This window comes from Varanus komodoensis, unplaced genomic scaffold (genome assembly GCF_004798865.1).
Source record: "Varanus komodoensis strain SLA01 unplaced genomic scaffold, ASM479886v1 scaffold4, whole genome shotgun sequence".
NCBI lineage: Eukaryota > Metazoa > Chordata > Lepidosauria > Squamata > Varanidae > Varanus > Varanus komodoensis.
In genome coordinates this window covers 26,707,621-26,735,471 of record NW_025335941.1, presented here as the reverse complement: position 1 = coordinate 26,735,471, position 27,851 = coordinate 26,707,621, and the positions used below count along the sequence as shown (strand labels likewise).

Genomic DNA, 27,851 nt, shown 5'->3' with positions numbered 1-27,851 from the left:
CGTGCTGCCATGAGCTGCTCGGACGTGGTGAGGCACCAGCCACAGGCGACGTGCCGCCCGCCCCAGCTGAAGCTGCCCGGCGGCGCCGCGGCATCGGCCGCGTGCCCCGCCGCCCCTGGCCCGCTCCCCGCGCCTCCGCTCGCGCACAGCCAACAGGTGAGACAGAGCTCGTGGTCGGGCGGGGCAGTGCTTCTTCCAGGGCGGGCGGAGGAAGGGGCAGCGGCGCAGAGCTGGGGCAGCCGGCGTGGGGGAAGCCGAACCGAGCCGGAGGCCCGGATGAGCGAGGGGCGGCGGGGCATCCTCTTGTCAGGGGTTCGGTCGATCTTGCGCTGCCTGAGCGAAGGCGAAGTCCTTCCAGACTTGCGTATAAGAGCTCCGGCGTGCGCCCTTGCAGTGGACAAATTCCGCTGAATCGGCGGTGGCGCGAGCCGGTTCAGCCTTTCGTTTGTGACAGCTCATCCTTGCAACTTGTTCCTTGATGCTTTGCCTAGGCACGTGTGAATTTGGTCCTAAATATATGTGACGACTTAGGTAGCTGCGCTTACACGTGAATGTTGTTAAGTGTCGGGGTGCATCTGGATGCTGTATGCAACTTCCAGGCACGGACCTGCTCTCCCACTCTCTCACACATGCAAACCTGGCCTCACCTCGGCCAGGTTTGGCTCCTAACACTGCACATCGCAGTCGCATGCATTCACTTGGGCGTGATGCAAATTGCTGAAGACCACTATTTGTGAGAAACACTGCCTTATGAATCGGAATAAGTAATACAAATATAGACTGAATTGAAATAACTGCTTGCCACCCCGTGTGTGTGTGTTTGTGCCTGTGTGTGTCTGTGTGTGTGGCTGCATGTGCACACCAAGCAGAGGGATATCCTTCAGACTGCGAAGATGCACAAGCCTGTAAATGCAGAATGTGCAAGGGCAGGGTCTGCTTTGTGAGGGTGGACTGGCAGCGCCGGCATCCATGTTACAGAGCAAAGGCACAACTCTGGCATTTTTTCTCTTGTGGGTTGATTGGGTTGATTGTCCCAGTTCTGTGAAAGTATTCATTGCCCCAAACACCTTAGTACCTGAGTCTTGTTGGGAGTGGTAGGACTTTTTCTCTGTCTAAATGTGCATGGGATTGTGTCCTTGTTGTGTTACTTGTGTGAAAGTTTTGGAAGAAGTAGTGCAAAATGAGACAGAAAATCCTTGGCATCTCATTGGTGTTTATGACATCATAGCAGACATCCTTACTGTCTATGAGCTGTCCTTTCCGTGGCACTTCCAAATATACCACATTGGGTGGGCTACCTCACGGTGGTAGTTTGGTCCCACCAAGAGTGTGGAGAGTCAAACCGTGACCATGTGAAGCTCCTAACGACAGAGAGGACACACACAGGTGTCCCTTCAAAAGAAAAGGTGTGTGTGTGAATGGGTTGTAGAGTGGGTGGATACTTAAAAGGGTCTGGAGTGTATGTATGCATGGCTTTTGAGGGAAGTTTTAGAAGCCCAGCCTGCTGCTTTTTCATGTTCCGCTAAGTAAACATGGGCTGCTCAAGTTCTGTGCCTAACTGTTGGGTCTGCTTGGATTTCTCTCCCCAGCCTCTGGCTTGGTCAAGCCTTGCTAGGAACAGCTCCACGTGCCTCTCCTCTCTGGCTGCATTGCTCAGCTGGCAACTGAAGGAGGGGCAGCCACCCACCATGGGATAGAGTAGGACACTCACTCACACTCTAGGGAAAAGAGTGTGCAGCCAATTGGCAGGAGGTTCCAAATGGAAGTGGACTAGATTTCAAGCCGGTTTTAAGGTTAGACCACAGGGATGCACAGGGCAGAAGGAGCTCAGCCACATGATGCACTGGCTGGAGTGGGTAGGGAGGGCTTCCTAGGCAGCAGAAGCTGAAGGGGCTTTGCTGGAAAGACAGGATGGGGTATTTTGTGCATCTTGGTTCCCTGTGAATTCCAAGTGACTCCTGCACTGTAAAGGTTATACCTTTATATCCTTTCTGATTCTTAACATATGATCTGAGAAGAAATTTCCATGGACTTATTATTTCATTACATTTATATGCTGCCCTATAGCCCGGAGGCTCTCTCTTAGTAAAACTTACTTTCAAGCATGAATACTTAGGATTGGATGGTCAGCTTAGTCTCACTAATTTTTAACAGACTCTTCCCAAGCCCATTTACTGGAAATAAGATCCAGCAAAAACAGCGGATCTTCCCATCAATGCAGTGTATTTTGCCTTGTTATATATAGATGTTAATGTCTGGGTAAATGTGCACATGTTTACTCCTTAAATTGCTTATCTGGTCAGTTTTATGTATTAAGTCTCTTAGATAGGTTACCAGAAATTCCTCTTTGTGATTACAGAGGGGCGGCTGACAGCTTTATTGAGTTAAGCCCTCTTAAGATATATGTGATGAAATGGGCTACAACTGAGAAAAAATCATGCCACAGTATATCTGTTAGTCCTTAAGGTGCAACAAGAGTCTGTGTTGCTTTTGCTCTTTTGGTTGGTTCCTCTGTGTTTTTAATTAAGAACATTGGTTGATGGGATAAACAGTGTTATTTTGGTCCTGAAATGAACACCTTGCAACTAGGCTGTAATTGCATGACTGCACTTTCTTAATGCCATTACTAGTACACCCATCCTAAACGCACAATTGAACACTGTGGGGTTCACTTCTGACTAAACATGTACAGCATTGCACAGTATCTCTCACTTGGTTAAAAATAATTAAAAAAAACCAGTCACTTTCCTCCCATTACGGTGCTTGATTTAAAGCAATCAGTTACTTTACAAGCTTAAAGACAATTTTTAATTCTCCAAAACTTACCTATCTAGAAATTCGGTAAGAACTGTTTTAGCCTTTGACTTAAGAATCTGATGTAACAAAGTAAATCAGGAAATTCTTATCAGGCTGACAGCATTTTTAGACTATGCTGTGCGTGGGTGAAGTGGGACTAATATTGACTTGGCCCCGATGCAGTCATCTGAGAATACATTTTTTGCTTGTTGCTGCATTCCATAAGGTTTTATCATTATTATTCACAAAAATTGTTTTCTCCGTACATGGGAAGTGACCCTTAATACCAGCTTGCCTGGAAGACACAAATATGGGCTAAAATACAAAGATCTCTATTTCAAGTTTATTTCCTCTTTATTTATTGCCAAAGCAGTTTCAGCAAAAAAATGGCTAATCTTTCCAGGTTCACCATACATGGATGGGGGGAGCATGTAGGCATTTGTTTTTTCTCTTCTTTCAGCTGTATTAAATTGATATTGAGATTTACCACTGCAGTTGCATCTGAAGCTTGCCAGTTTATTAAACTTTTACTTTTGAAGTATTCCACATTTGCAAGCATTATGTACCAAGAACAAACTAGGACACAAGCAAACAATAGTTTGCCACTGAACTGAGAAATGTAACATCACACTGGAACTTCAGGAGCTATTGTTCTGTTCTTTAGTTCTGCCCTTTTTATTTATTTTAATTATTTTAGGATAAAATCCTCAATGTGGCAAGGATACTTTTCCTTGTTTAAATTAATAGTATATTACAATGGGATGTACATATATCCTCTGTAGAGGAAAACTTTGAATGATCATTGGTTTAAGGCTGGACTAGTTTTTAGTATCTTATAATTCTCCACGTTAAACTATAAAATAGGTGAAACTTTGTTCTGAGCAATCTGGGATAGAACTGAACTGTATTGCTTTTAGGGATTTTTTTCCCTAAGTGTAATACACTGAAGTAAGAAGAATAACAAGAAATTTAAATTTCTAGCAGCGTGAAGAGTTTCCAGTAAAAAACCGTAACCAATGCCATCTTTAAAAGTTAACTTTTATACATGTATTTAATCCATGGGTTTGGGGGCTGGATGTAAAAGGGGGATTGGAGATTTTGTTTCTTATTTTGATGTGGTGTTCAAATTTCTGAATCGTTGGCTTTAAATAATTATCCAAACATGTTGTCTAGTACTGCATTGCTTGATGAGTACAACTACTTCAAAGGATATGTGTTAAAATGACCCCAAAAATGATAACCTTGTTTGAATTTTAAGAGTACCATTACCAGCATTTTAGATTATATGGTAATAAGCAAAAAAGAAGTCGCATAACATTCTGTAGTTTTGCAAAACAAAGGTTTTGAGCATCTTTTTCTGTTTATATTCATTGTAAAAATTAAATGCTTGCTTGCTTTTTAAGATATCTGCATATGTTATGCTAAAATATCTTAAGATATGTAAATCTTAACCTTGTCATTATAGAAATTGTAATTATATAAGACTTTATGGATCGCTAGATCAAATCTTTATACATTCCACTGTCCTATTTCCTCATCTTCATCCTTTTGCTTTAGTTTTTTTCCTTTTTCATTTTTAATTACTATTTCAACAAGAATTAAAAACAATTATTAATGTTCATTATTATCAGCTTGGGGATGTGTTTTAACTAAAGAAACGTTTTATTTTTTGTTCCGCCTTTTTGTTTTTCAGAACTTAAAACCTCATAAAGAGATAAGTGACTGAAAATATTGTGCTTATTTGAGCTCCAATAAAATCTGAGTTAGCAGGTTTATGTGAGCAGATGAATGGAAGTATGTATGTACATGGGACCCTTGGTTTAGAAACACTGACAAATTAAAAAGTAATCAAAGTTTCTTTATATTTACAAATTTGATTAGTTATGAAAGGGCCAGAATGTCAACATCTGTAATAAGTGCAATACAAATTGCACTGCCAAGAATATTTTGGGAAATTTGGAATGTATGTTTGGCTATGTAATGCCTTATAAGCCTGCAACATACTGGAAAAAAACTGGCTTATATAAATCCTAACACAAACAACATCTTTAGACAGTTTCCACTTTCCTTTTGGCTCTGTCTAGTCTGTTCTGCTTTTGGTGTTGTCAAAATACAATGGAAGAAGAAATCTAAATGAATTTATTATAAATTAGAATTTAATCATGAAGACTGCCTCAAGCTTATGTTTTCTGAAGCAAAAGAATACAAAAAAAAAAACCCAAAAAACCCCAAAACACAAAGGCCTTGTTGAGTCAAGTTCAGTGCTTTCCAGCCTCATCAATTTTATTTGAAGCTGATGCAAGTGTAAAGTTTTCCGTATGTTCTTTTGAAAATAGTATATCCCATGTGTACCATGTGTAGTGTAGATGGTTATAAAGATAGCACTTACACAAGACAGAAACTGGCCTTGGTGCTACCTTGGTGCTATTGCTTCTACCAGGCAGCAATCCCTAGATTGTAGTAGCTATCTAGGTTTTTCTCACCATCTATTTAATATAATTAGAATATCTACATATCTCTTGTTTCCCACACTTACTTGCCAGCAAATTCTATTAGCTGTGTAAGGTTTCCAGACCACACTGATACTTAAACGGTGGAAATAGAAAGGGACTGTATGAATGCTACTGCAGAGAGGAATAAACCTTTTCAAAGAATTTGCATTAGGCATGAAATTTGTCCAACACTAACCAGTTCTTCCTAAATCTTTGTTCTTGTTTTCAGCTCAGTGTGGTTGAAAGTCAAGCTAACCCTAAGCACTGGAAATGCCTTAGTAAGGCATGGGAAATCACTTAGTAAGGCATGGGAATCTCCTTTGGAGAGTTCAGCAATATCATTTCAGAATATGAAGAGGGGGCACAGCTCAGCGATGGACCATATGGTTTGTACATAGAAGATCCCAGAATTACTCCCTGGCATCTTGGCTTAAAGGGATCAGGTAGCAGGTTGCAGGAAAATCCTCTGCTTGTTTTGTAGATGGTACTGGACCAAGGGGGTGGGGGGAATGGAAATAAGGCATCTCCCCATTTTTAAAGGGTTTCATCTGTTAAGTGTTGCCATAATCCTGCTGATGTGTTCATATGTGTTCATGCACAGAATATCTTGTACTGGGTGTAACTGCTATGGTTGTGTAGGGTGTAAATATGTATATTTCTGCAGCCTGCACGTTGCATTCTCACTGTACTTTATGTTGCAGTGTATGTCAGACATAAGAGCTGTATTGCTGTGAGCGATAAGTTGTGGTTGAAAGGCTTTTAGAGTATCCACTATTCCCTAGTTTTGCTCTGTGCCATCCCTGCAAGCTTACTTCTTTACTCCTCCTTGCAGCCTAAGATACTTTTCAGGCTACTTTTATAGTGCAGGCCTCACCAATGGATACTTCTGGTTGCAGCACTGTTGACTTTGCAATATTGTTTCCACTTCACTGCCAAAGGGTCAGGTCTCAATAATGGCAAAGCAGGTAGGCTGCAATAGCCATCTTCTGATTTTGTGCAGTCTCAGAACTCCTATATATGCAAAAGCCTCACATTCTGTTTAGGCAGTTCATTCATTGAAGTGAATTGAGATGCCTGAGCATGTGTTTGAGAGCTTTGGAAGAATGTTGTGCCACTGAAGGGAATACTTGATTTAGAAGATGTAAGTAGAGTTTGTTTTGTGCATTCTATGACTAGGATTTCCCTGTGTCTTTTGAATGCTACCAATAGAAATCCAGTTTTGTAATTATTTTAAGGCTGAAGGCAAAAGTTTAGTAATTGTTTCACAGACTGAGGACATTTTAGCAGGAAGACTTATTTGGTTTCAGTTGGTTGAAAATGTATATTACATGTATATCACAGTGTTATTCAAATAAATATACCTTGTGTTAGAAATTGTCCAAATGCTCTAATTGCTTACAGTTTTAACTTTGTCTGTATCCCAGTAGGTTTTGAATAGCTATTAAATATAAGAACATTCACAGACATTGCATCAAATACAGTAATACATAATTGATTTCATTTTTTTTCTCAAGGGGAACTATAGTCAAAGTATATACCTGCCCCTCATTAGTCCTAACATTTGTGTGTGTGTGTTTGTTTTTTTTAAATCAAAGGTTCAGTTTTGTTTTGTAAAATTATCTGAACTAGCTTGCAGCAATAACACTTAGGATGAGAAAGGGTTGAAATGCAAATGCTGACAGAGGCTTACCATGAAAAGAAGAGCATTCCTGCACAGAGCAGCAGCTCTGGATACAACTTTTAATTTCCTGAATTCCACTCTCTATATACAAACACTAACAGACTTCCAGGCAACAGCATCTGGATCCCAGCAACTTGGTTCCACATTGCCCCCTGGCCCTACCCTTCACCTGTGAATTTTCCTCTTTCACCATTGAAAATGCTCTCAATAAGCTGAAGAGTCAAGCTGATCTCAATAAAATTAAATTTTAATACAGCAAATGAAAACGCTTAACTCTCGAAAACAAACACACATACAATTTTTAAAAAATCACTGAGATAATGGCAGTGAACACTAGAATGCCATTTTCCACCTACTGCTTTGTGTTCTTTAAACTTCTGAATCATGTCAACATAGAATGCTATGTGGGAAGCAGCCTTTTTTTAAAATCAAATGCTAATTCCTAGAAATATGATATCTAACTATCCAGGAGAAATACATTACTTTGCTTTTGTGAGAAGGAACAGTGGTTAAAATATACATTCTAGGCCTACTGAAGGTACTTTGAATATCCACTTGCTGCTCAAAGAAAGTGACTTGTATTTAGAATCTCCCATACACCTTCAAATGTACATCTAGGCTTCTCCAGGCTTTGCAAATGCATAGAATATGCAGGTGGGAAAGGGGGATTATAGTTCCAGCCCTTTACCCCCCACCCCAATCAATCTATGTGCATTGAAGTTACTTCTGTAAGCCTCATTGGCATGAATAAGAATCCTGCTTGTTGTAGGACTCTTTACAGAGAATGGACACTCGGTCATCGCATTTGCCTTTAAAACCCACAGCATTTGAGCAATTGTTCTGGCGTGGCATAGTTACAACTATATCAGGAATGGTGAGATATTTCTAATCTCTGAACATGCATAATGTGGGACACTGTGATATGTTTAAAATGTGGTAAATTTTGTAAGTGGTAGGCATCTTTTGTGAAATGGATGGATGGCTGTTGTGCCATCAGACACTGGGCCAGTCTCTTTCCCTCTTGCATTTGCTGACACAGGCTCAGATGCATTTGTTTTATAACAAGGTATACCTAAAGGTATGCCTTATACAGTACCATTACAAAACAAAAGAAGCTCTTACCTTAAGGCACACCAAGGAAAGGCCATGTTTTTGTTCGCTACTTTCCTGTCTTGTAAAATTATTATCTTTCTTTAAAGTATCATCCAGTTAGAAAAAGGAATTAACATTGCTTGGGATTTTGCCTATTAGCTTCTCTTTGCAGTTTTCTTGTAATAGTTGAAGGGATACCTGCCTGGCCTGTGTTACAAGTTGGATAACCTAAATCAGGTTGAGGGCTAAGGTTATAGTGACACTTGGCATGTCCTTCTAGATATATTACATCTCATTCTGAATTATTTTACAATTGCATAAATAAAATTATTAGCATTGCTATATTAAAAGAATTACCTCTTACATGAAATCATGTGAAGTTGTGTCTAAAAACAAGCAATGTAGTTTTGCATGTTTAGCTCATACAGTTCTGTCTGCAGTGTTGGTGGTGTTCGTACAGTAGCTTTAATAGCTGGTTTGTGGCAAGTATTTTGTAGCAAACATCTTTTCTACTTGCAGAAGGGAAGGAAAAGGATGGAAAACAAATGTAGAACTGGCCACAATGTGTTAGATTTTATTTGAATTTGGTGTAACACAAGCAGGGATGTTTCTGACAAATTCCATTCACTAGTACTGGGGAAATTGCTGTGGAATACTGTGGGAATGTTCGGGAAATTGTAGTTTCCTATACAGAAGAAGACAACAGCTGCTCTAAGTAATTTATTCAGTATGGAAGTACAGCTGCCTGACAGCTCCTTGGTCGACTGGCTCATGAGGCCAAAGCCCCAGAGACTCTTAAAGAAGAGGTGAGCAACTTGTGGCTCTCCAGATATTTCACCCTATAATTTCCATAGGAAATTTCCACTGAAATTCTAGTCAGTATAGTCTGGGGTGAGGGATGATGGGAGTTGTAGGCCAAACCATCAGGAAAGCTACATATTGTTTCACTCCTGCCTTCAGAGGAATGCTGGCGCTTCCTAGGCTGCGTGGCCCCCAGCCTTGTGCCGAACAATTACACTCATTCCCTTCATGTACAAAGTTGTGCCTAGTGGCAAAGCAACCAAGCCATTTGGAAAATGCTTGAAACGTGGAACATTGGAAGAAAATATTCCACGTAAAATTTGTCTTTGCACTTGTTTATTTTGACATGTTGGTTTCATTGGAAAGAGAAATTGGAAATAGATACCCAGAGGCTTTCATCCAACATTGCTCTTAAATTATTGTTCCTTTTTGTCGTGAATATCAAAAGGATTTGTTTATTTCACACCAATCTCATCACATTTAACCATCTTTTATATGTAATGTTTTTATAGATTGGTGTTATGTAAAAAAATGCAACATTTGCTTGAATGAGGGAAGAACACAGATTTGTTTTGCATCTTTGGCAGTGCTTTATGCTGGAAATTATTTTTTCTTGCAAAGAGCTTTATTTTGCCACCCACATCTCTGTGGAACAGTGCCTTTCTCCACAAATAATACTGAGCACCACAAAACTACAATGCCTGCACATCAGTGGAGAAGGCATGGAACCAACTATGCTGTAGCAAATACTGCTCAAACACCAGAGTTTAAATCTGAAGCTTGTAGAAGAGTCATAATCCACTGGACAATCTAAGCTGTATAATAGGCTAATAGGTGATCTAAAGTGTAGCCCTCTGTCTCCAGTGGGGCATGTTGCCAGATAGGTGTGCATGGGGCTGTACTGTGATAACTTGAGCTTGAGTCACTTGATCCTCTTAGTTCACAGTTTAGGATGGTGCCACGTACCTTCACAATGGATTTGCCTCCATTGTGTTTCTGCTTCTCTTCCTGCTCAAGACCTACCCATCCCTATACTCTTTGGAATGAGATGGGAACTTAATTTTCTTTTGCTTCTCTGTCATCCAGTGGCCCTGGATCCTAACCCCTGTAGAGAAGCAGGAAAAAGAACATAGTGTTGTTTAAGAAAAACACAGGTGAAGGTTTCTAGCATTTCTGGATCAACCAGAAAGTGTTCATTCTCTTCCCTGCCTCTAGTGCTGGCCAATCCCTAAATGGAATTTATTGGAGATACAAAATGGCCAAGGCACACCTGAATGGCTGGAGCTTGGGCAGGTATTCCACTATGAGTATGGAAGAGTGGTTTTTGTAAAACTATAGCAAATACATAATGGATCTCAGTTACCTTGTTAAATGAATGTTTCCTTCTATGTTCTGTAATTAGTGTTTTATTCTTTTTGTTTTTTTCTCCCCTTATACTAGAATAAGATATTTGTATACAGCAAGATGCAGGAATCTCTGGATGTGACCCTTCCTAATAAACAAGAAGAAGATGACAAAGAGCAGCCTACTGAGATGGAGTACCTTAACTCTCGCTGCGTCCTTTTCACTTACTTTCAGGGAGACATTGGCTCAGTAGTGGATGAACATTTCTCAAGAGCTTTAAACCAAGCTAGCAGCTTCAATCCGGAGACTGCCATTTCAAAAAGTAAGACAGGACTAAACGCTCTGTGGAGAGGTAAGATTGAGAAGATATATATACACACACACACAGAGATACATTTTAACTTATACAATTGGTTTTGTAGTCATACATATTCTATGATTTTTTTGTGGGGGGGGGGAGGCATCACAGGGCACATTCAAATCACATTATTTTTTTAAACTGATTCTAGACCAACATCCCAAACACAGATACACTGAACTAGTGCTGCCAATACAGTTTCAGTCACCACACACAAAATTTAGACTTTCTTTGGAAAAGTTATTTTCAACATTGAACTAGATCTGAAGCAGGAGATTAGGGCATCCCATAGTTCCTTTTTCCTAACTAGCTGTCCCATGCATCTGTTTGGAGTTTGGGGAAGTGAAATACAGGAAGATGCCCTTCACCAACCTGCTGCCCTCTGAATAGTTGGGATACAATTCCCATCACTCCAGAGAACATTGCACTTGACTGGATATAATAGGAATTCTAATACAGCTTATCTGGAGAACACGAGTTGGGGAATTTTTCTCCTGTGGCATTTCAACTTCCTAAATTCAGCTAATATGAAGCCACGATTCCCCCACCCCTGCTACACTGTCTATCTTTACTTACTAAATCATCAAAGCAGACATGTGCATCTACTGATTAGTAAAAATATAAAAAGTAAAACTGAACTGTGGGACATCAGTTATTGTGGATTTTGCAGGTGACATCTATATTGACTTTTTAAAAACAGTTTTAAATCTAAGAGAATAGGAACTATGGATGCATAAAATATTCAGTGCCCCTATCTCAGGATTTAACTTCCCAGAAAAAATTAAAACAGTGCAGGGATAGATGTCTTATATAGATGTTATAGATGTAGGTAACAGCTGTTAAGGATATAGTTTCTGTAATTGTAGCTATGAAAACTGATGAGTATTGTGTTGGTCTGTAGTGGCCCAGTTGGCCACTGGCTCCTTCTTATATAGGCCGAAGAGACAGAAACCTCGCTTGGGAAGCATCTGCAGGTCTCTGCATAAATGAAAGGCCAGATCAGCTGATTTATCCTGTTTTCACCAAGACCCAGATTGCCTGGGTTCAGGCAACATGACAAGCCATGGTGGGTTTTGTTTTTGTTTTTACCATTGTTAGTCTGGTGTGTTGTCCAAACTCAGTCATGGTAATTTACCATGGTAAGTTTGGTTTGTAGAAACCATGATAAGCAACAACAGTTTATCTTATGGTTTCTCTATACCACTATGGTTTAATGTGTTATCTGAACCCAGGATTGTGGTTTCCATAGTCCTCTTGAAAGAGGGGTTTCCAAGGGGATTTCTGCGGAAGTTATTCCAGCTATGGTGGACCAATGAGGAAGAGGCAGGCTACATAGGCAGGGAGTGATGCACCTTGGGATTGAATTTCAGGCACAGTGACGGATGAAATACATATCAGCAATGGGAGGACAGAGTGGAGAGGATGAAATCATGATAATACAGAAACTTGTCTGTCAGATAGATCATGGTAAAAAATGAACCATTGTAACTATGCATGTTGCTTGTTCTGTTGTGTGAATACAGCCATCATATCCTTTGGGGCTGAAAGGATGAGGTGCAAAATATGCTCCATTTTGGGTCATGCTGTGCTCTTTCAACAGCCAAGCTGCCTGTAATGTGTTGCGTACAGCTTTCGGTATAGCTGTGCTTCCCTAAGGGCAGTAGAGAAGCCCAACAGAAAGAGCCCCAGTGGTAATGTCCAGTTGTTCCCAAAGGACTGAAAATGCTTAAGAACTGAAGAGACTGGGTCTGTTGTCCTATCAGTGATGCAGCCAATACCAGTGGGCACTGCTACATCAGTCCTTGTGCCTTCAGACATTTGAGGTCACCACATGGAGCAATGAACCAGAAAATTATAACTACCTGCGCACACACAAAAAGAGAGAGAGAGAGAGAGAAACACAATGAACAACAACAACAAAAAGTTGTTGATCATGCTGGAATATGCATTTTCCTTTGTATAAAAAGAAATAATAAACATTGGTGAATAGAGTGAAGAGTGGCTTACTCTAGCCAACTGAATACTACCAAAATGAGTGTAAAGAATGGATTGGATGCAGACTGTCATGTTTTAGTCCTTTTGAAATTAATGAATCAAGATTGTAATGACAATGACAAGTCTCACTGATTCCAAAGGAACTAAAGTATGGCTAATTTAGTCTGGTTACCAGGCATTATCAGGATGATCTAGTTAAAGTTGTATTTCAGAAACTAATGCCTTTTACTTTCTCCCTTGAAAAAGGAGTCAATCCAGAATTTAAAAGAATGACATTGAAATTTCTTTAATTTCAGTGGGGGATAACGCACATCTGTCAATGTGCTTACATCTTTCCTACTGGCATTGAGGGATATTCAAATAGTTAAGACTGAATGGACTGTGCTCACATTAATAGTTTATCTACCATATTATGGATATAGAATGGGGTTAGAATTAGCCATCTAAAAGGGAATCAAATTTTTACACACAAGGCAGGGTGGAAATGTCTTTTAAGGAATTAAAAGTAATGGTAAAAATGAGATATTTCACTAGAGAAGTGTTGTCAAAAGTGGCCTTTCATCCAACATTGACAAAGTATAATCTGTTATAAGTTGTCCTCAACCTGGTGTCCTCTAAATCTGTTTGATCACAACCCTCATCATCCTCAGTTAGCAGGACTAATGGCCATGTTGGCTGGGTGAGATGGGAGAGATAGTTCAGCACATCTGGAGAGCACCAGGTTGTCTGACATCTGGGTTGTTTCCTAGAATTTAATTGTGCAAGAGGTGAAATATTTATGGGTTGGGTGTGGAAACATGATGACATTTCACAAATATTTCAGAATGTAATTGCACAGCTCCACAAGTTCAACTCACAGCCTCAACCTGATCCATGCACATTCAGCATGGAATACTGTCTTATTTTTTCTGCACTGAAAGGTCTTTATACCAATTTTGCAGAAAGGCAATCCAAGGTCTCCAGATGTTCCCAAACAGAAAAATATGGATTCAACCATATTCTTTGCTTTTCTGCTGTTTGATTTGCCTACCTTAAAAGAATTGCTAGTAGTTCTTTCCTTTCGACAGTACTGCACTACTTGTTATGGTTGTACTACTGAATAATTCTTTCTCATTATACTCGGTATTATGAGACAGCTAAGCAAGAAGGAATGGAGGAAATGGGAAGGATGGAGAGAGCCGAGGGGGGAAAGCCTGCTATGGGGAAACTTTAGAAGCAGCTCTCTGTTAATTCATGTTAGCTGTAAAAGTGTTTGTCAGTAACTGACTGGATTTTCCCACACATCAACAGAGCAACAGGTGATGTTTCAGCCAGTGCAAAAAATAGAATCAGCCCTCTCAAACAAATAGGAGGAAAAGTGGCTGGGACAGCATACCAATTTCCTACTGATTTGAGAAGCAGGTTCATCCAGAAAACATTTTACCCAGCCATAGAGAGAGACAGGGGAAAAAGTGGGTAGAAGAAGGATAAAGGGGTTAGTTTGTCTCAGTTGACATGTAATTCCATCCACTGTTACCTGGGGCTCTGTCCCACACCAATGGCTCTTGGCAAATTATCTCAAAGGGAATGCAATCCTTGAAGCACAAAAATCAATCAATCAATCAATCAATCAATCAATCTCCAGTCCTGCCATACTGCCACAGCTCAACAAAATGCACTGTATAGCTGTCCAGTTTCCCCTCTTTAAGGACTTTTTGTGGTAAGAAAAAAGCTAAAAGAAAGGTGGGGATACATGGGACAGTTGCCAGTGGGAATTGTCTGAAGTCTCATAAAATTACATGAATGAGGCAGAGTCACAGTGATTATGTGATCAAAGTCTTTTCTAGAATATTATATAGGCACATATTTCTATTTCACCTGAAGATAACCTTTTTTCAGAGCATGAAAACATGGGGTTCTAGCTAATAGTGTAATTCTATAGCATAAAATTTCTCTCATTTGCACAAGTGCCAGAACCAACCATTTATTTTGGTTACACAAGCTATTGAATGAACTGTTTCAACATTTTAACAACTCATTATGACCTCTTTACACTAGGTGTTTGCTAGCAATTGTGCAGTCACCAGCAGAATGATGTCATCTCTCTACTTTCCCCACTGTTGTTATGCAGACTATAACCCATTGAAAATACAACCAAGAAGCAATGTCAAGATAGCCATATTAAAAAGATTGCATACTTTACAAATGTAAATGTGGTAAAATGAAAGGCCTGTCAGTTGTTAATTTCTAAATATATCTTTGACACAGGCACTTAGGTATTCTACTTAAGCATTTTTCATCTCTATTTTCAATACACAGGATCACTGGATTCATCTTTTTGAACAATCACATCTCCACACTTGCCCAAATGTTTTCAATTTTTGGTAGGTCTTTGGTTATATTCTCACCAACAGTTATAGAGATATTCTTAGGCAAATCTGCCTCTTTCCCAACACATTTTTGTTTTGACCTTTCCTTCAAATCAGAGCTTGGCAAGATAACTACTAGCATCAGTGCCAGCTGCCATTACATAGGAAAAACATGAATCACTTCTCAGAAAGGTGGATTTAAAATGGTGGATTTAACATGATTTCATAATGCAGTGACTTGTATTTGAGTTTTCCTGGTTCTACAGAAGATAGTTTTTCAAATATACTTAACATGAAATAACTTGTGTTTTATTAACATTCTTTTGAACTCCCCAGCTTATCTGAAAGGACATAATAAACATAACAAACTGGTCATTCCTGTGGTTGATCAGAAAGCGGGTCCATTTTTTCCCAGAGATGTTGTCATTTGTAATTGTCTGCTGTGTTTTGTACTGTGCTCTCATAAACATTTAAAAATAGATATGTATGTAGCCTGTTTTCATATTAGCAATACTATTTATTAGTTAAGATCCATTTTAACTATTTTCTTTTAAAGAGAATGCAACAATCGCAAACCAAAGAAGTGGATTCCCAGCTTCGTTTTGGACCAGTTCATATCAAACTCCACCTCCACCATGCTTAAGTGGGGTTCATCCTGATTTCCCAGTTTCTGCACCAGCCACCTTTGCAACAGGAGATCCTAGCAACTGGCCTGGACATACATTGCATCAAACTGCTCCTCCTCCACCACCTAGCATGTCAGAATCTTGGCATTATCCATTAGCATCTCAGGTGAGCCCTTCATATGGACACATGCATGATGTGTACATGCATCACCACCATCCCCATGCGCACATGCATCACCACCACTCAACTTCGCACCTTGACCCGCGCTACAGACCTCTGCTGATGCCTTCAGTGTGTGCGGGCAAGATTCCTCCACCACAGTGTGAAGCAGCAAAGTCAGATCCTACTGCTGTCACTAGTGCTACCTCAGCATGGGCAGGAGCCTTTCACGGAACAGTCGGCATTGTGCCAACCTTTGGTTTTGACACAGGTAAGCTGCAATTTGCTCTTGTGCATAGGACATGTTATTCAGAAAATGTATGTCCTAACTGATCAGATTCTTAACAAGTTCTCTTTTTCTTTCAACTGATTTTCTAACACAAATCCCTGACATGGTTATGGATAGTCTGAGGTTTCAAGAATACCAAGATTTGCAGACAGAACAAAATAATTAGCTTCTGACTCCTACTGAAATAAAGACAATACATAAAGCCCACTTAATAAAAATGAGCAATCTTTGCTTCCACACTGTAGATTTTATAGTGCACATTTAATGATAAACTTACTGTAGTGACTGAATGTAAAGAGAAAGTAGATAGTGCTTTTCTTATAGGATACTTGGAAATACAATTCTTTGAAATCAGGAATTTAGGATTCTTGTTCATTTTTGTAAACATCTGTAATGAAGCTGGTTTGTTAGGATGTTCTGAATGTGCACACAGAAATGCATCCATCTGAAAAAAAGTATTCAGATGTGCCAATCTAGAAATGTTTATACTTGTTCATGCAGACTTAAAAAAATGCAATCCAATGCAAAATTGGAACAAATGGGTCTTCACCCTGGTAAAAGGAGAACCTGAGCAAAACTGAGCTTGATAGGTTTGTCTATTGCTACCTAGTTTGAGCTTTGCTTTGGATGCCCCATTCCGTGACAGGTTTCATATTACCAGAAAGTATAGAAAATCCTGAACTGTTAATGTGTGAATTCTCCACTTGCTGAAAGAAAGCTAACATTTCGGAAATTTGATTCCAATCCAAGGCCTAGTTTGGTTTCAGTCCCTTGAAGTATCATCTTAAAGCATCAACATGAATCTACGTATTCTTGTGCAGTGCTGTGAGTTACTATCCCTCACCAGATCTGATTGTCCAAGAGATGACCACTATACTGGATGCTAACCTCAGCTTAAGATACACTTCAGCCATGTGTAGACACTCACTAGTGATATTCCAGAGGTTGTATTGCTAGAGGATGATCCTAAAAACTTCCATTACATCAAACAGAATCTCAGATCTGTGTCATACTTTGCACAAGGAAAGCCATCAGATGTCCAAAATTTTGTTTTCCACAGTGGTCAGCTGGATGCTTCTGTGATGCCACAAATAGGACACAGTCAAAGCCTAGATCTGTTGAAGGTGTTATTCACTGTTTTTTAATCTGAACATCCCATGTATGTGATACAGCTATCATATAGCCATGCCATGTGACGAGCAAGTGAACATGTTCCATGGTTTGCTTTGACAATAACATTAAGGAGAACCATGCTTCCTTAACGATATATCATGGGAGTACAGTCACCTGTAGTTCCCTGGAACATCTCCAAGAATATTTTGAGACTTGTACCTGCCTTTTACCTATGTAGTATGCAGGACACTGATAGAACTCAACTGTCAAAGTGTGAAACAGCCTTCCCAGATTTAACAACAAATTGGGTAAATACTGCACCTGTCCTGTTGTATAGGACACCAGGGATCCAATGACAGGGGACCCTTGTGCTTTAACTCTAGCCTATTTTGATAATTCTCAGTGAACGGCCTTATTTTTCTCCTCCTTAGCTCAGTTACAAAGATATTATATCAGCTTGATCAGGATAGGGGATAGAAGGCTATCGAGTAGTTTACATAACTTACACAATCACAATATTGTTTAACTTCTGCTGTTAATAGAAAGTTTCGAATTGGAGAAAGTTGTGTGACTGCTTTCTTCACTATGAAGGATGGGGAAACTAGAAGTTCTTTTCCATACAAATGGCAAAATTCTTCACAAATTTGATAGATTCAGATAGCATGAATGAGTGTTGTCACTGAGTATATGTTGTAAAGTTGTTGGAGTTGTTTTGCCTCTGAACTGATATATTTCTTTGACTCCTGCTTTAGACAGAGGTGTTCACCTAAGGAGCAGTGCAGACAGCTGATATAGATCAGAAGTTTTTTATGCAATTCAACCATTAAAATAACATAAGGCAATTTTCCATACTTTTCAATTATTGTTACTGTATTTGAGAGTTAGGAAATACAGCAGAGAAGTTCACTATTTAAATGAAAACCTCATCATGGGGGAAATACAAATTCTAAAGTAACACAAAATTGATTCTTTATAACAAGATATAGATAGATAGTCAAAGGCTAAATCCTCCAGGGATTCCTTTTGTAAATTTGCTTTTTCTGACTCTTTCTGTCTCCCTCTGTCTCACTTTTCTAAACTAGCTGCTGCACCTCAGCAGGCTTTATTCTCACATTCTCCTTCATGCAGTGACAAACAGTGCTACTTTCTGCCTCAGGAAATTAAGAAAAATAGCAGAACTGGATCCTTAAAAGGTTTGGACAATTTTATGGCCATTAATAATGTTTGCAGCTGTACTGATGATAAAAGAGTAATTACATTTCATGTTCTGGATTGTAAAATGATTTGTCTGCTTGGACTAGGAACAGTTGTTTTTCTCGTCATGGGGTCTGTATTTTGGCAAGGCATATTTATTGTGAGATTTCAGCTTTGAAACTTCCATCACTGGTAGATAAATGGAAAGGTACATCAGATCTGATAGCAATTCCAGTATTTCCAGTTGTCTAGACAATCACATGGTTAGTCTAAGATTGCAGAAAGAATCTTGTCTCAAGAATATTTATTTTAAAGAAGAAGGTCAAAGATCCAGAAAAGCTGTAATTTGTTCCCAGTTAACTGGTGCTAGTTAAGAAATGTTAATCTAATTCAGTTTTTTTGTAGTAGGGTGTGTGAATGGTAGCTGGAATCTCATCACTGTTCTCAGTATATAGAGATGAAAACTGTACCACAGGTTAGGAAACGTAGCACCAAATCCAAGAGGTCATTAGCATAGTGAACAAGCAAGTTAAGGAAACTATTGGTGTAAGGAAGGCTTCCTTCAAAAAATGGAAGTCTTGCTGGTATGAAGAAAAGAAGAGAAAAGAGAAAAAGAAGCTTGCATAGAGAATGTACAAGTAGACAATAAGAAATGAAAAAAGGCATACTGAGGAGCATATTGTTAACAGCATCAAGGCTATCTCTGTCAGCCAGCCTGCCTGCCTGCCTGCCATCTCTATCTCTGTCTCTATCATCGCCATCTCTATATCATCTATAAAATATATTAGAAGCAGGAAACTAGCTAGCAGTTTGACTGTCATGTGACAATAGAGTTAAACTACTAAAGGAGGATAAAGATATTGGAGAAAAGTTGAATGAATTGTTTTCATCTGATATCCCTATGGAAGACATAGGACTGAATGTGTCTGAATTGATGCTTTTAGGAAGGGAGTCTGAAGAACTGATGCACATTAGGATAAAGTATACAAAATCCCAATTTGTGATGAGATAAGTTGACTGGATCTGAACTAGCACTGACAGACCAAGAAAGAGATATTGGGGTTGTGTTGGATAGCTTGATGAAATTGTTGATGTGAAAAAGGTAAACTCTTTCTAAGGTATAATTAGGAAAGGAATTGAAAATAAAACTGCCCAGGTGATGCTCCCTTGTTACAAATCTATGATGTGACCTCACTTAGAATACTGTATACAGTTCTGGTCACCATACCTAAAAAAGGATATTGTACTGTTGGAAAAAATGCAGCAAAGAACAACTAGTATGATGAGGTGACTCACATTGCATTCCTATCCTGTTTGTGAATTTCCTGTGGACAAGCTATGTGGACAGAATGATGGACTTAGAGATCCTTTAAATGATTGACCATGGCTCTTAGTGTGTTTTTCTTTTTCTTTTGTTCGATTACATTATTTAAGAATAAAACAATTACCAAGTTCATCTAGGTGTGCATGTGTGCATTTTTACCAGTTAAGATGGTTTGTGTTGGTACTATTGACTAAGTGATAACCTATCTGCGGTGGAGGAAATATCCTCTTACTATACACTAAGTGCTATCAGGGTTGTTGATAGCAAGCATCCCAGATGAAGCTGCACCTGGGGCTTCCAACCCATTGATGGGAGTTGAATGTAAAACATCAAAGTTGGATTTAGCCTCTTAACAGTGTACACATGTGAGCAGCATTTCTCTAAATCTGGAAGATGTATTTTCCCAGATAGGTAAATCATTCACCGAATTGCTTAATAAATGGTGCAAGTTCTTCCCTTTTTCCTAATGAGTGAAAGCACTGAGTAACAAATTCACAAGAATTCAAGTGCTGTATGCACTACTATGAGCTCAGAAATCACCTAATGAACCATGGTCTCTATGGTCAACATGGACCTGAGCCTGTCCATGGCAAATAGGATTATATTTCAGATGATGATTTATTAACTCAGTACTTAAGGGCCAACTAGACAAATAACTGGCTATTTGCCTTTTATTTCTCAGCAATTAAAACAATAAAAAAATAAAAAGCAGACTTGGTAGATTAGTGAGTCTCATGGTTGAGTGGGGATTTGACCCACAACTCTGGAACCTTGCTCAAACTAGCATTGCCAGAACAGTTACTTCCTTGGGTTGTTTTATCAGGCAGTGCCTTCTCACTAGGCCAATACTCGTAGCTGCTCTCACAAGTGTAATATAATTGGGGCTGGCAGACTACAACCATTCAAAATCTCTTGAAGGGAAAACTCACTGGCACACCTGTTTCAGAACCAATGCATTTTTTCATTCAGTATGTAGCCTTGCTGCTTCTCTAGTCATGTTTACAGCATGCTGAGTCTACTTTCCATGAGTAATATAAGCATATGGGGAAGCATGGCAAAGAAAGAAGGAGCTGTGCATGCCTAAGACATTCCACACTAGAATTTGCTTCCCAGACCTAAATGACAGGTACCACAGCAAGTTGTTTTTCACTCACAGAGGACTATAAATGCAGTTCATGGGCCATAAAAGCATTTTAAAATTCTAAAAACAGTTGTGGATTTTGCAGTGAAAAAGCGACCATATTCTGTGATTCACAGTTGGACTTAATCCCCTGGGTGGTCTTCTGAAACAAATTAAGACTGGAGTTGCTTGAAACATATCCTTACAATAAATAATATTTATTAGAATAATATGTTATGAAGTAAACACTGAAAAACATCTAGTTTCTAGTCCTGAGCTTTCAACCTAACAAAATTCACTGTGAGCATAACTACCAAGATTAAATGAGATACTGACTTATGCTGATAAAACAGCGCAACCTCAATTTATCAGTGAGATAAATTCTGTCCTGTCTACATAGCACAGCAATATGTAGTGCTTGTGCTGGTAAAACTGAAAGTACCTGTACAATCCTATAAGCATTTATAGTCCCAGTTGACATTTACTGTTATGTCCCGCACATGGTGCTGTGTGTGTATGTCTATGTGTGTGAGACCTGTAGGACGTATACGCATACATATATAATGGCAGGTGGAAGAACACTGTGAGTGAGATTATATACAAGTTAACATGCACATGTAACTGGGTTGTGTCCCTCCCTGTTTGCATCAGTGAGGATGCACAATCCTGTGCATTGTCCTTTGCAGCATATGGTCATGCTTGTCAACATCAGCACTGGTCAAAAAGGGTAATATTTGAGAAGCAGAAAGAGGAATACATTCCAAGAAAGGGAAATTAGAGTTTAGGCTGTGACAGAGGTGAAGGGAGAAAGCAAGGAAGAGGTATAGGTAGCTGATGCACCATCAGAGACACGAGTTCAGGGCTGCACTAGTGGGAGTGAGATAGCATGACAGGACTTTCTCCATCTCTCTTCTCCCTGCGGCCCTCTGTGCCACTCAACAACCAGCCCCTGAGGCTCCCTAGCCCACTAGAGCAGATTTTGAGAGCATAAAGGGGCTGTGAATGGATGACGAACTGACAAAATTCTTCCCCGGTGTCTGTGAGGCTACCTGCCCTTCCTGCTTTTTATTTTATTTCTTACATTGTTAAAGTTTTGCCTGCTGGGGCCATCTTTATTTGAGTTTAAAATAGCCAAAAGAGTAGGTTTCTGTTTTGGAGCTCAACTTCTATTGCCTTTTTTTTGGGAAATGTGCACTTTGTGACTGGCTGTATTAATCGCAGCAGCCATTTTGTAATAGTGTGTACAATATTATCCCAAACCTCCCATTGTGCCCATTAACCCAAAATGTTTGGTGACCCCTGATCAAATCAGAATACATTCTGCTTCTGAAAATGTGAAATTCCTCTTGTGTTAACTTCAAAATTAAATAAAAATACAGTTCACACAGAGCCCACCAGCTAGCATTTATCCATGATAATTCTCTGCAGGCAGGTTTTAGAGTTACTGTGAACATTGCTCTAATTTCTTTTATATATTTTTTGTACTTTAAAATCACCCAATAACCAAAGTGCTCTGGTTCATGTACAGGACATTAAAAACATGCTGTACATTCATTAAAAAACAGGAGCAAACAAAACCAGTACATTATAAAACCAAATTAAAGCCAGCAACAGAACAGAATACTTAAATGCATTGAAAACTACTCCCAAAATGCCTAATGAAAGGATAATAAAAATGTTGCCACCTGTTACTGGAAAGATCATAAGGTAGGCTCCAGGTAAGCCACTTTGAGGAAACATCAGCAAATGGGGCGCCACCATTGAGAAGCTCCTCTCTCCTGTAGCCACCTGTCTCACTTTCTTTTATAGAGTCACCTGGAGAAGAGTTCCAGACAATGAAGTTAATGTCTGGATGGGTAACAATGCTGTGTCTTTACGCCAGTCTTGTACGTCCCTAGTGACAACAAATTGACATGTTAGATGTTTCATGAAATTGGGAGGCTGGATAGAGACTTTTGAGATGTTTTGGCTACCCTTGGCACGTTGTTGCAGTGCTTAGGGGAGAGATTTCCCTTCCTGCTATGTAGAAGGGGTTTGTATTTAAATTAGTATTGTACCCAAAAATTTAGCCAGTTTTTCAACCATTTTCTTTCAGTGTGATTGAAAAGAATTTGCTTTAAAAAATCAGTGGTAAAGAAATTCTGGAGAAGTTCTGGCTGACGTCGGGTTGCTTGGGCTTTAGGTTTCCAATTTTTCATTGTACAATCATCTTTCTACCCCTACTCCCTGGAAGCCTCCTCAATTCCTATGCAAGAATTACAGTCTAGGGAAAGGCATCATAACTCCTCCCACAGGGTCTTTACAGGTCAGGAAATGAAGACAGCCTGGGAGGCTAGCAGTCATACAATAAATTCAAAAGCACCACAAAAATAAATTACAAAACACCCTAAGAATGTGGCAGAAAAATGGAAGCCTCTTTCATGGCGGAAACACCTTTCAGGATATTGGATGACAGATTTTGGCTACTTTCTACCTCTTCCCTGGAACTTGACACAACACTGACCTCTGCTGCACATAATCCAGCACTGTGATACTTGAATCTCAGAACCCCAAAATCCTTACAAGAAAAGAAAAGAGCTACAAGGCCTGGCAATGGCTTGTAGGAGCCCTGTCTTTGACAAAGCAGAATTTCTCTGCCCCTGAAGTAATTTGGTGAAATGGTTTATCTGCCTGTGTACAGGGTGGAAAACCTCATGAAGCCATTTGCTCATAGCTCTAATTTAAATAAGCTCTGAAATATTTTGGGAACAAGCAGGTACCAAAAGGCAGGAATTACTCATTATTTTTTTGAGTATGCATCATACAATATCCACAACATTCTAATACAGGTTGAAAATGAACACGAGTTATATCTTTGTTATACATTTTAAAACTCCTCAATAAATTCTACAAATTAAAAGAGTATAATTTGAACAAAGCACAAACCAAGAACTAAAAATGCACTGGACCAGATAAGAATCTTAAATACTTTAACACTGCAGTTTATGTTAAAAAATTATAAAAACAGACTTATATTAATCAATTTCATCAAAGCAGATATATAAAACAACTTCAGTACATTGTTTTTTCACCTTTAAGTGCTGGAAATTCAGCACAATTTTCAACTTCAGAGAGACATTGTTTAATTTAAAATGGAATCATATAGTTTTTTCCCTGTAATTTTAATGATTGTTATTTTCACTAGATGCAGCTATTATTTGGTAAATGGCACAGGAACCCATCATTAATTTTTCCCATTAAAATTATTGTTTTATTGTGTTTAATAAATATTTATCTAATTTTATCAAATAATTTGGTATTACCTGAGCTTTTTAATTATGTTTGCTATAGCTGTAATTTTTAAAAGCATGTTGGGTCTAGGGTTGAAAGTAGATTGAAAATAAATTTATGATGAGGTGCTTGCATTTTAGTTGTTCTACTATCATTTCTGGTCAAACGAGCTTTGCAGGTTTCTGAAACTACACCAATAATCAAAATGCAGATATATGTTCTTGATAGGTAAACTTGTATAGCAGGGGTGTGAAAGATCTGGGAGCTACTTGCTGCAATCCAAGAGACAGATTTAAATCAACTTGTTTTCTTGTTTGCTAGAAATATGGTAAATATGACAATTTAAACCCTCTCTCTCATCATTTCAAATTAGGGATCCAGCATCAGGAGAAAAGTAAGGAGACATCATGGTTTTGAAGTGCAAATGGAACTAATCGGTAACCAGCATTGAGTTCCCACCCTTGTGATGGGATACTGCAATCCCCCCTCCCCCCACTCCATTTCTACTATTACTTCACAGGACATACAGCAAAACATGATGAGCCAACCAGCTATGATTTTGTGGATTGAGCCTTTACCTCCAGAAGGTTATTTCTAAAACCCGGGACACTGAAAAGAAAAAAGAAGCCAATAGCTTTCTATTGTGTACCATTTGTCATTGAGCATTTTGGCAATGTAACTTCTTTTTACTCCTTTTAACAGTATTTTGCTTGGCTGTGAGTCATTGTCTGTACTAATGCACAGCCCTGATCATCAGGAGAGACATAACCTTGATTAGTAGTTGTCTTTCAGGAATACAGTTTTTGTAGCTTTTTTGTGCATCTATTTTTGTAGAAATACAGAAAGTTTGCATAAGCATTGATGGGTGATTTTAGAACAGTGTATTTTTTTTTAAAATTTAAAGTATAAAAATGTTAAAGTTCTGTTTAAAGAACTTGTTTGCAGAAATGCACTGGCGAAGTGTTTGAAATGCCTAGTATTTAGATGTCTGATGTGTGTGTATGAGATTCTGTTTTGTTTGCTGAAATACTGTGTTATGATCAAATGGTTCAGGCCTTCTATAACAATCCCATAAAGTATTGAATGTACTTTTCCTTTTGCTTAAGCATTCATATGTAAAATAGTTTCTGTGGCAGTGCTTTATCACTAAATAATGATGAGTTGCTTTGTTGCTTTGGATGACAACTCTGAGTTGGGCAACTGATGACAAAATATTGAAACAAGGTGCAGATTGTTTTCAACTGAAATCCTAAATCCGGGAGTAGTTTGAACCTTCATACTAGATTCAGATACAGTGTTAATTAAAATATCAAACTTAGCTAGAGGGAGACCCAGTGTGTTGCTGATGGGGATAAGCTATCTGGTTCTGTCCTGCCTTCAAGCAGCCTCCATCTGTGTCTAATGGAACATCTAGCCTGGCCTCCCAAGAGTTATGTTAGTGGGTCCAGGAATTTGGATGTTCCCTGTGAAATTCCCAACTTTTCCTCTTGAAGGGAAAGACTTTCCCCCAATTCTGTCTCACAGACTGTTCAGGCAGGTTCCTACTCACAGTGTAGGATGCTGCACAGAGGCACAAGTACAGATGTGAAAGGGCAAGCGTAAGCCCAGAGCTGGCAGTTACTGCTGCTCCGCCAGTTTTGGAGATAACTCCTCCTCATGCTGCTATGGCCTTTGAACCTTGTTCTGTGACCTTCTGTGTCAGTAGCTCATAGGAACAGGACTGTCATTGAAAATGCTAGTGAAAGTCTATGGAGCTATAAAAATATTAAGCTCTGTCATCAAGCCATGACTCCCAACAAAACTTAACAGCTATTCTTGTTTCTTTGGAAAGTGTATTTCTAAACTATTTGCAATTATAAATCTAGCAGGAATCAGAGGTTGGAATATATTCTGCAGGTCTTAATAAAAATACATGCCCAGCAATGGCTTTTGTGTTCTTGATCAGGCCTTCTTTCTGTGGAAACTTTCTATATTCTCAAATGCTCAGTATTGTTAAATAGTAGAATAAATCTGCTCATTTTTCATAATGAGTTTTCAACTTATAGTTGAGTGCCTTCTTTACTCTTTATCTATATATATTAGGAATTTATAAGGCAAAACTGCGTTATCCTAATAGTTTAACAGGATTCTTACAACATGCACTATAATAAAACCTGGGCTTAAATTCTTCTTCAGTCTAAAAGGACAATACCTAACATATTTACAGACAGCACTGATTTATAATGAAATTAACTAGTGTAGATAGGCATTATCAGCACCTGTTGTCAGTGCTGACTCTCTGATGTACATCTGCTCAGGTTTGCTTTGTTTTTATTAACTAAAACATTTCCCTTGAAAAACTAGTGATGGTGTATGTGTGATTGTTTTCAGATAAATTTCAATGCTTCAGGTACATTAAAAAGCAAATAGACTTCCATGAAAACAATAGCATTTCTCTTCCACCCCTTGTACCACCTGAAAGGTACTCCGGAGGAACCCTCAGCATCATTTGGAGCAGATTTGTGAGGTGCAGTGGAAGGCAAATGCTGTTTTCTGCCAGATGGACGGAGCTGGACACAATTTTTCATTACTGATCAAGAAAAGCATGCTTGAAAAATGTAAATCAGCTGCTTGAAGAACTCTAGAAATTCCTGGTTTGATTTTGCTTGGAAAAGTTAAAATATTGGGTTTTCCTGGTTGTGGAAAAAGAATCACTGAAGTATCACCCCACCCCTAAAGGTAATCAAAGTACTAATATGGTCCATTATTACAGCTTCTTTTAGAGCTTTGTTTACTTAAACTTTTTTTGTATCTAGATACATCTGTCAAGTTACTGTTTTTCCAATCGTAGACAAAAGTAAAAAAGGAGCTCGGTTCGGATTTCTGCAGAAGTCAGGATTTTAAATCGCCCAAGTCTATATCTGATACCTAACCTGAATCTGAACTGTATCAACATTGATCCACTAGAATCTCTGTGTTAAGGGAATGAGTGATAAAATTACATTTTCTTCAATATTTGAGAAAGTACCTTTCACATTAAGCAATCTGTTCATAGTGTCCCAAGACCTCGGTAGTGGACAGTATAGAAAAGTTTTACGTTAAATAAATAAATAAATAAATAAATAAATAAATAAATAAAGCCAAATGTATGGAAATCTGCATGTGGAAGAATTTGTTTCTGAAGAGTCTAGCATTCTTTTGCCCCACAAATGAGCATCTTTAACAGTCAAGTGCCTCGCTTCTGAGATACTGAAATGATTAGAATTTGGAAAATGCCACTTACATAGACAGTTGTCAGAACTGTTTCTGACTGAAGATAGGCATAGTAAAGCTCATAACACTACATTCGGGTAGCTTGTGAACATCTGCATAAGAAACTGGTTTTACACCAGGTAGCTTGAGAACTCTATGCACATAAAACTGTATGCATGTATGGTTGTTCCTGCCCTTCCAGGATTCCCAGTTGTGCAGGAGGACATGTACATGTAAACGCCCTGCAGCCATCACATGGCTTACAGGGCTTGCCACCACAGTTGCATTCCTAGCTCTGGCTCCTAACTTAATATCTTACCATGTGAATGAGATTATGAAAATTAATCTTAGTAAAATATTAAGAAGATGCACATCAGGTTGCAGGTTAGTCAAATGCTGATGGAAAAGCACTTTCTACATGCTCAGAGATACTTTATATCCCATTTTTTATATTATACATACTTTATATTCATATCTGTTATTTAAAGAAGGGGTATAACTAAGGATGAACAGGGTAGTGCTAAATGAATGTAGTGAAACAAGGAGAGATAGGAAACGTGATGATACACGTAAGAAAATTTTCCTACTGGAACCACTGTTCACATGCATAGATGTTC

General features: G+C 38.9%; 1 protein-coding gene across 2 annotated transcripts; it reads left to right on the top strand.

Annotated features, from left to right (window-relative positions):
• On the top strand, positions 1–26,043 carry VGLL3 (vestigial like family member 3). Of its 2 annotated transcripts, XM_044442698.1 has the most exons (4): positions 1–156; positions 10,303–10,558; positions 15,464–15,964; positions 24,377–26,043. In XM_044442698.1, exons 1-4 carry the CDS (start codon positions 10–12, stop codon positions 24,418–24,420), a joined length of 948 nt encoding a protein of 315 aa, XP_044298633.1. In that variant the 5' UTR covers positions 1–9; the 3' UTR covers positions 24,421–26,043. The 2 variants fall into 2 exon arrangements, with proteins under 2 accessions (XP_044298633.1, XP_044298632.1); XM_044442697.1 differs by lacking the exon at positions 24,377–26,043 and having other exon boundaries at positions 15,464–16,195.
• Positions 26,044–27,851: the final 1,808 nt, after the last annotated feature.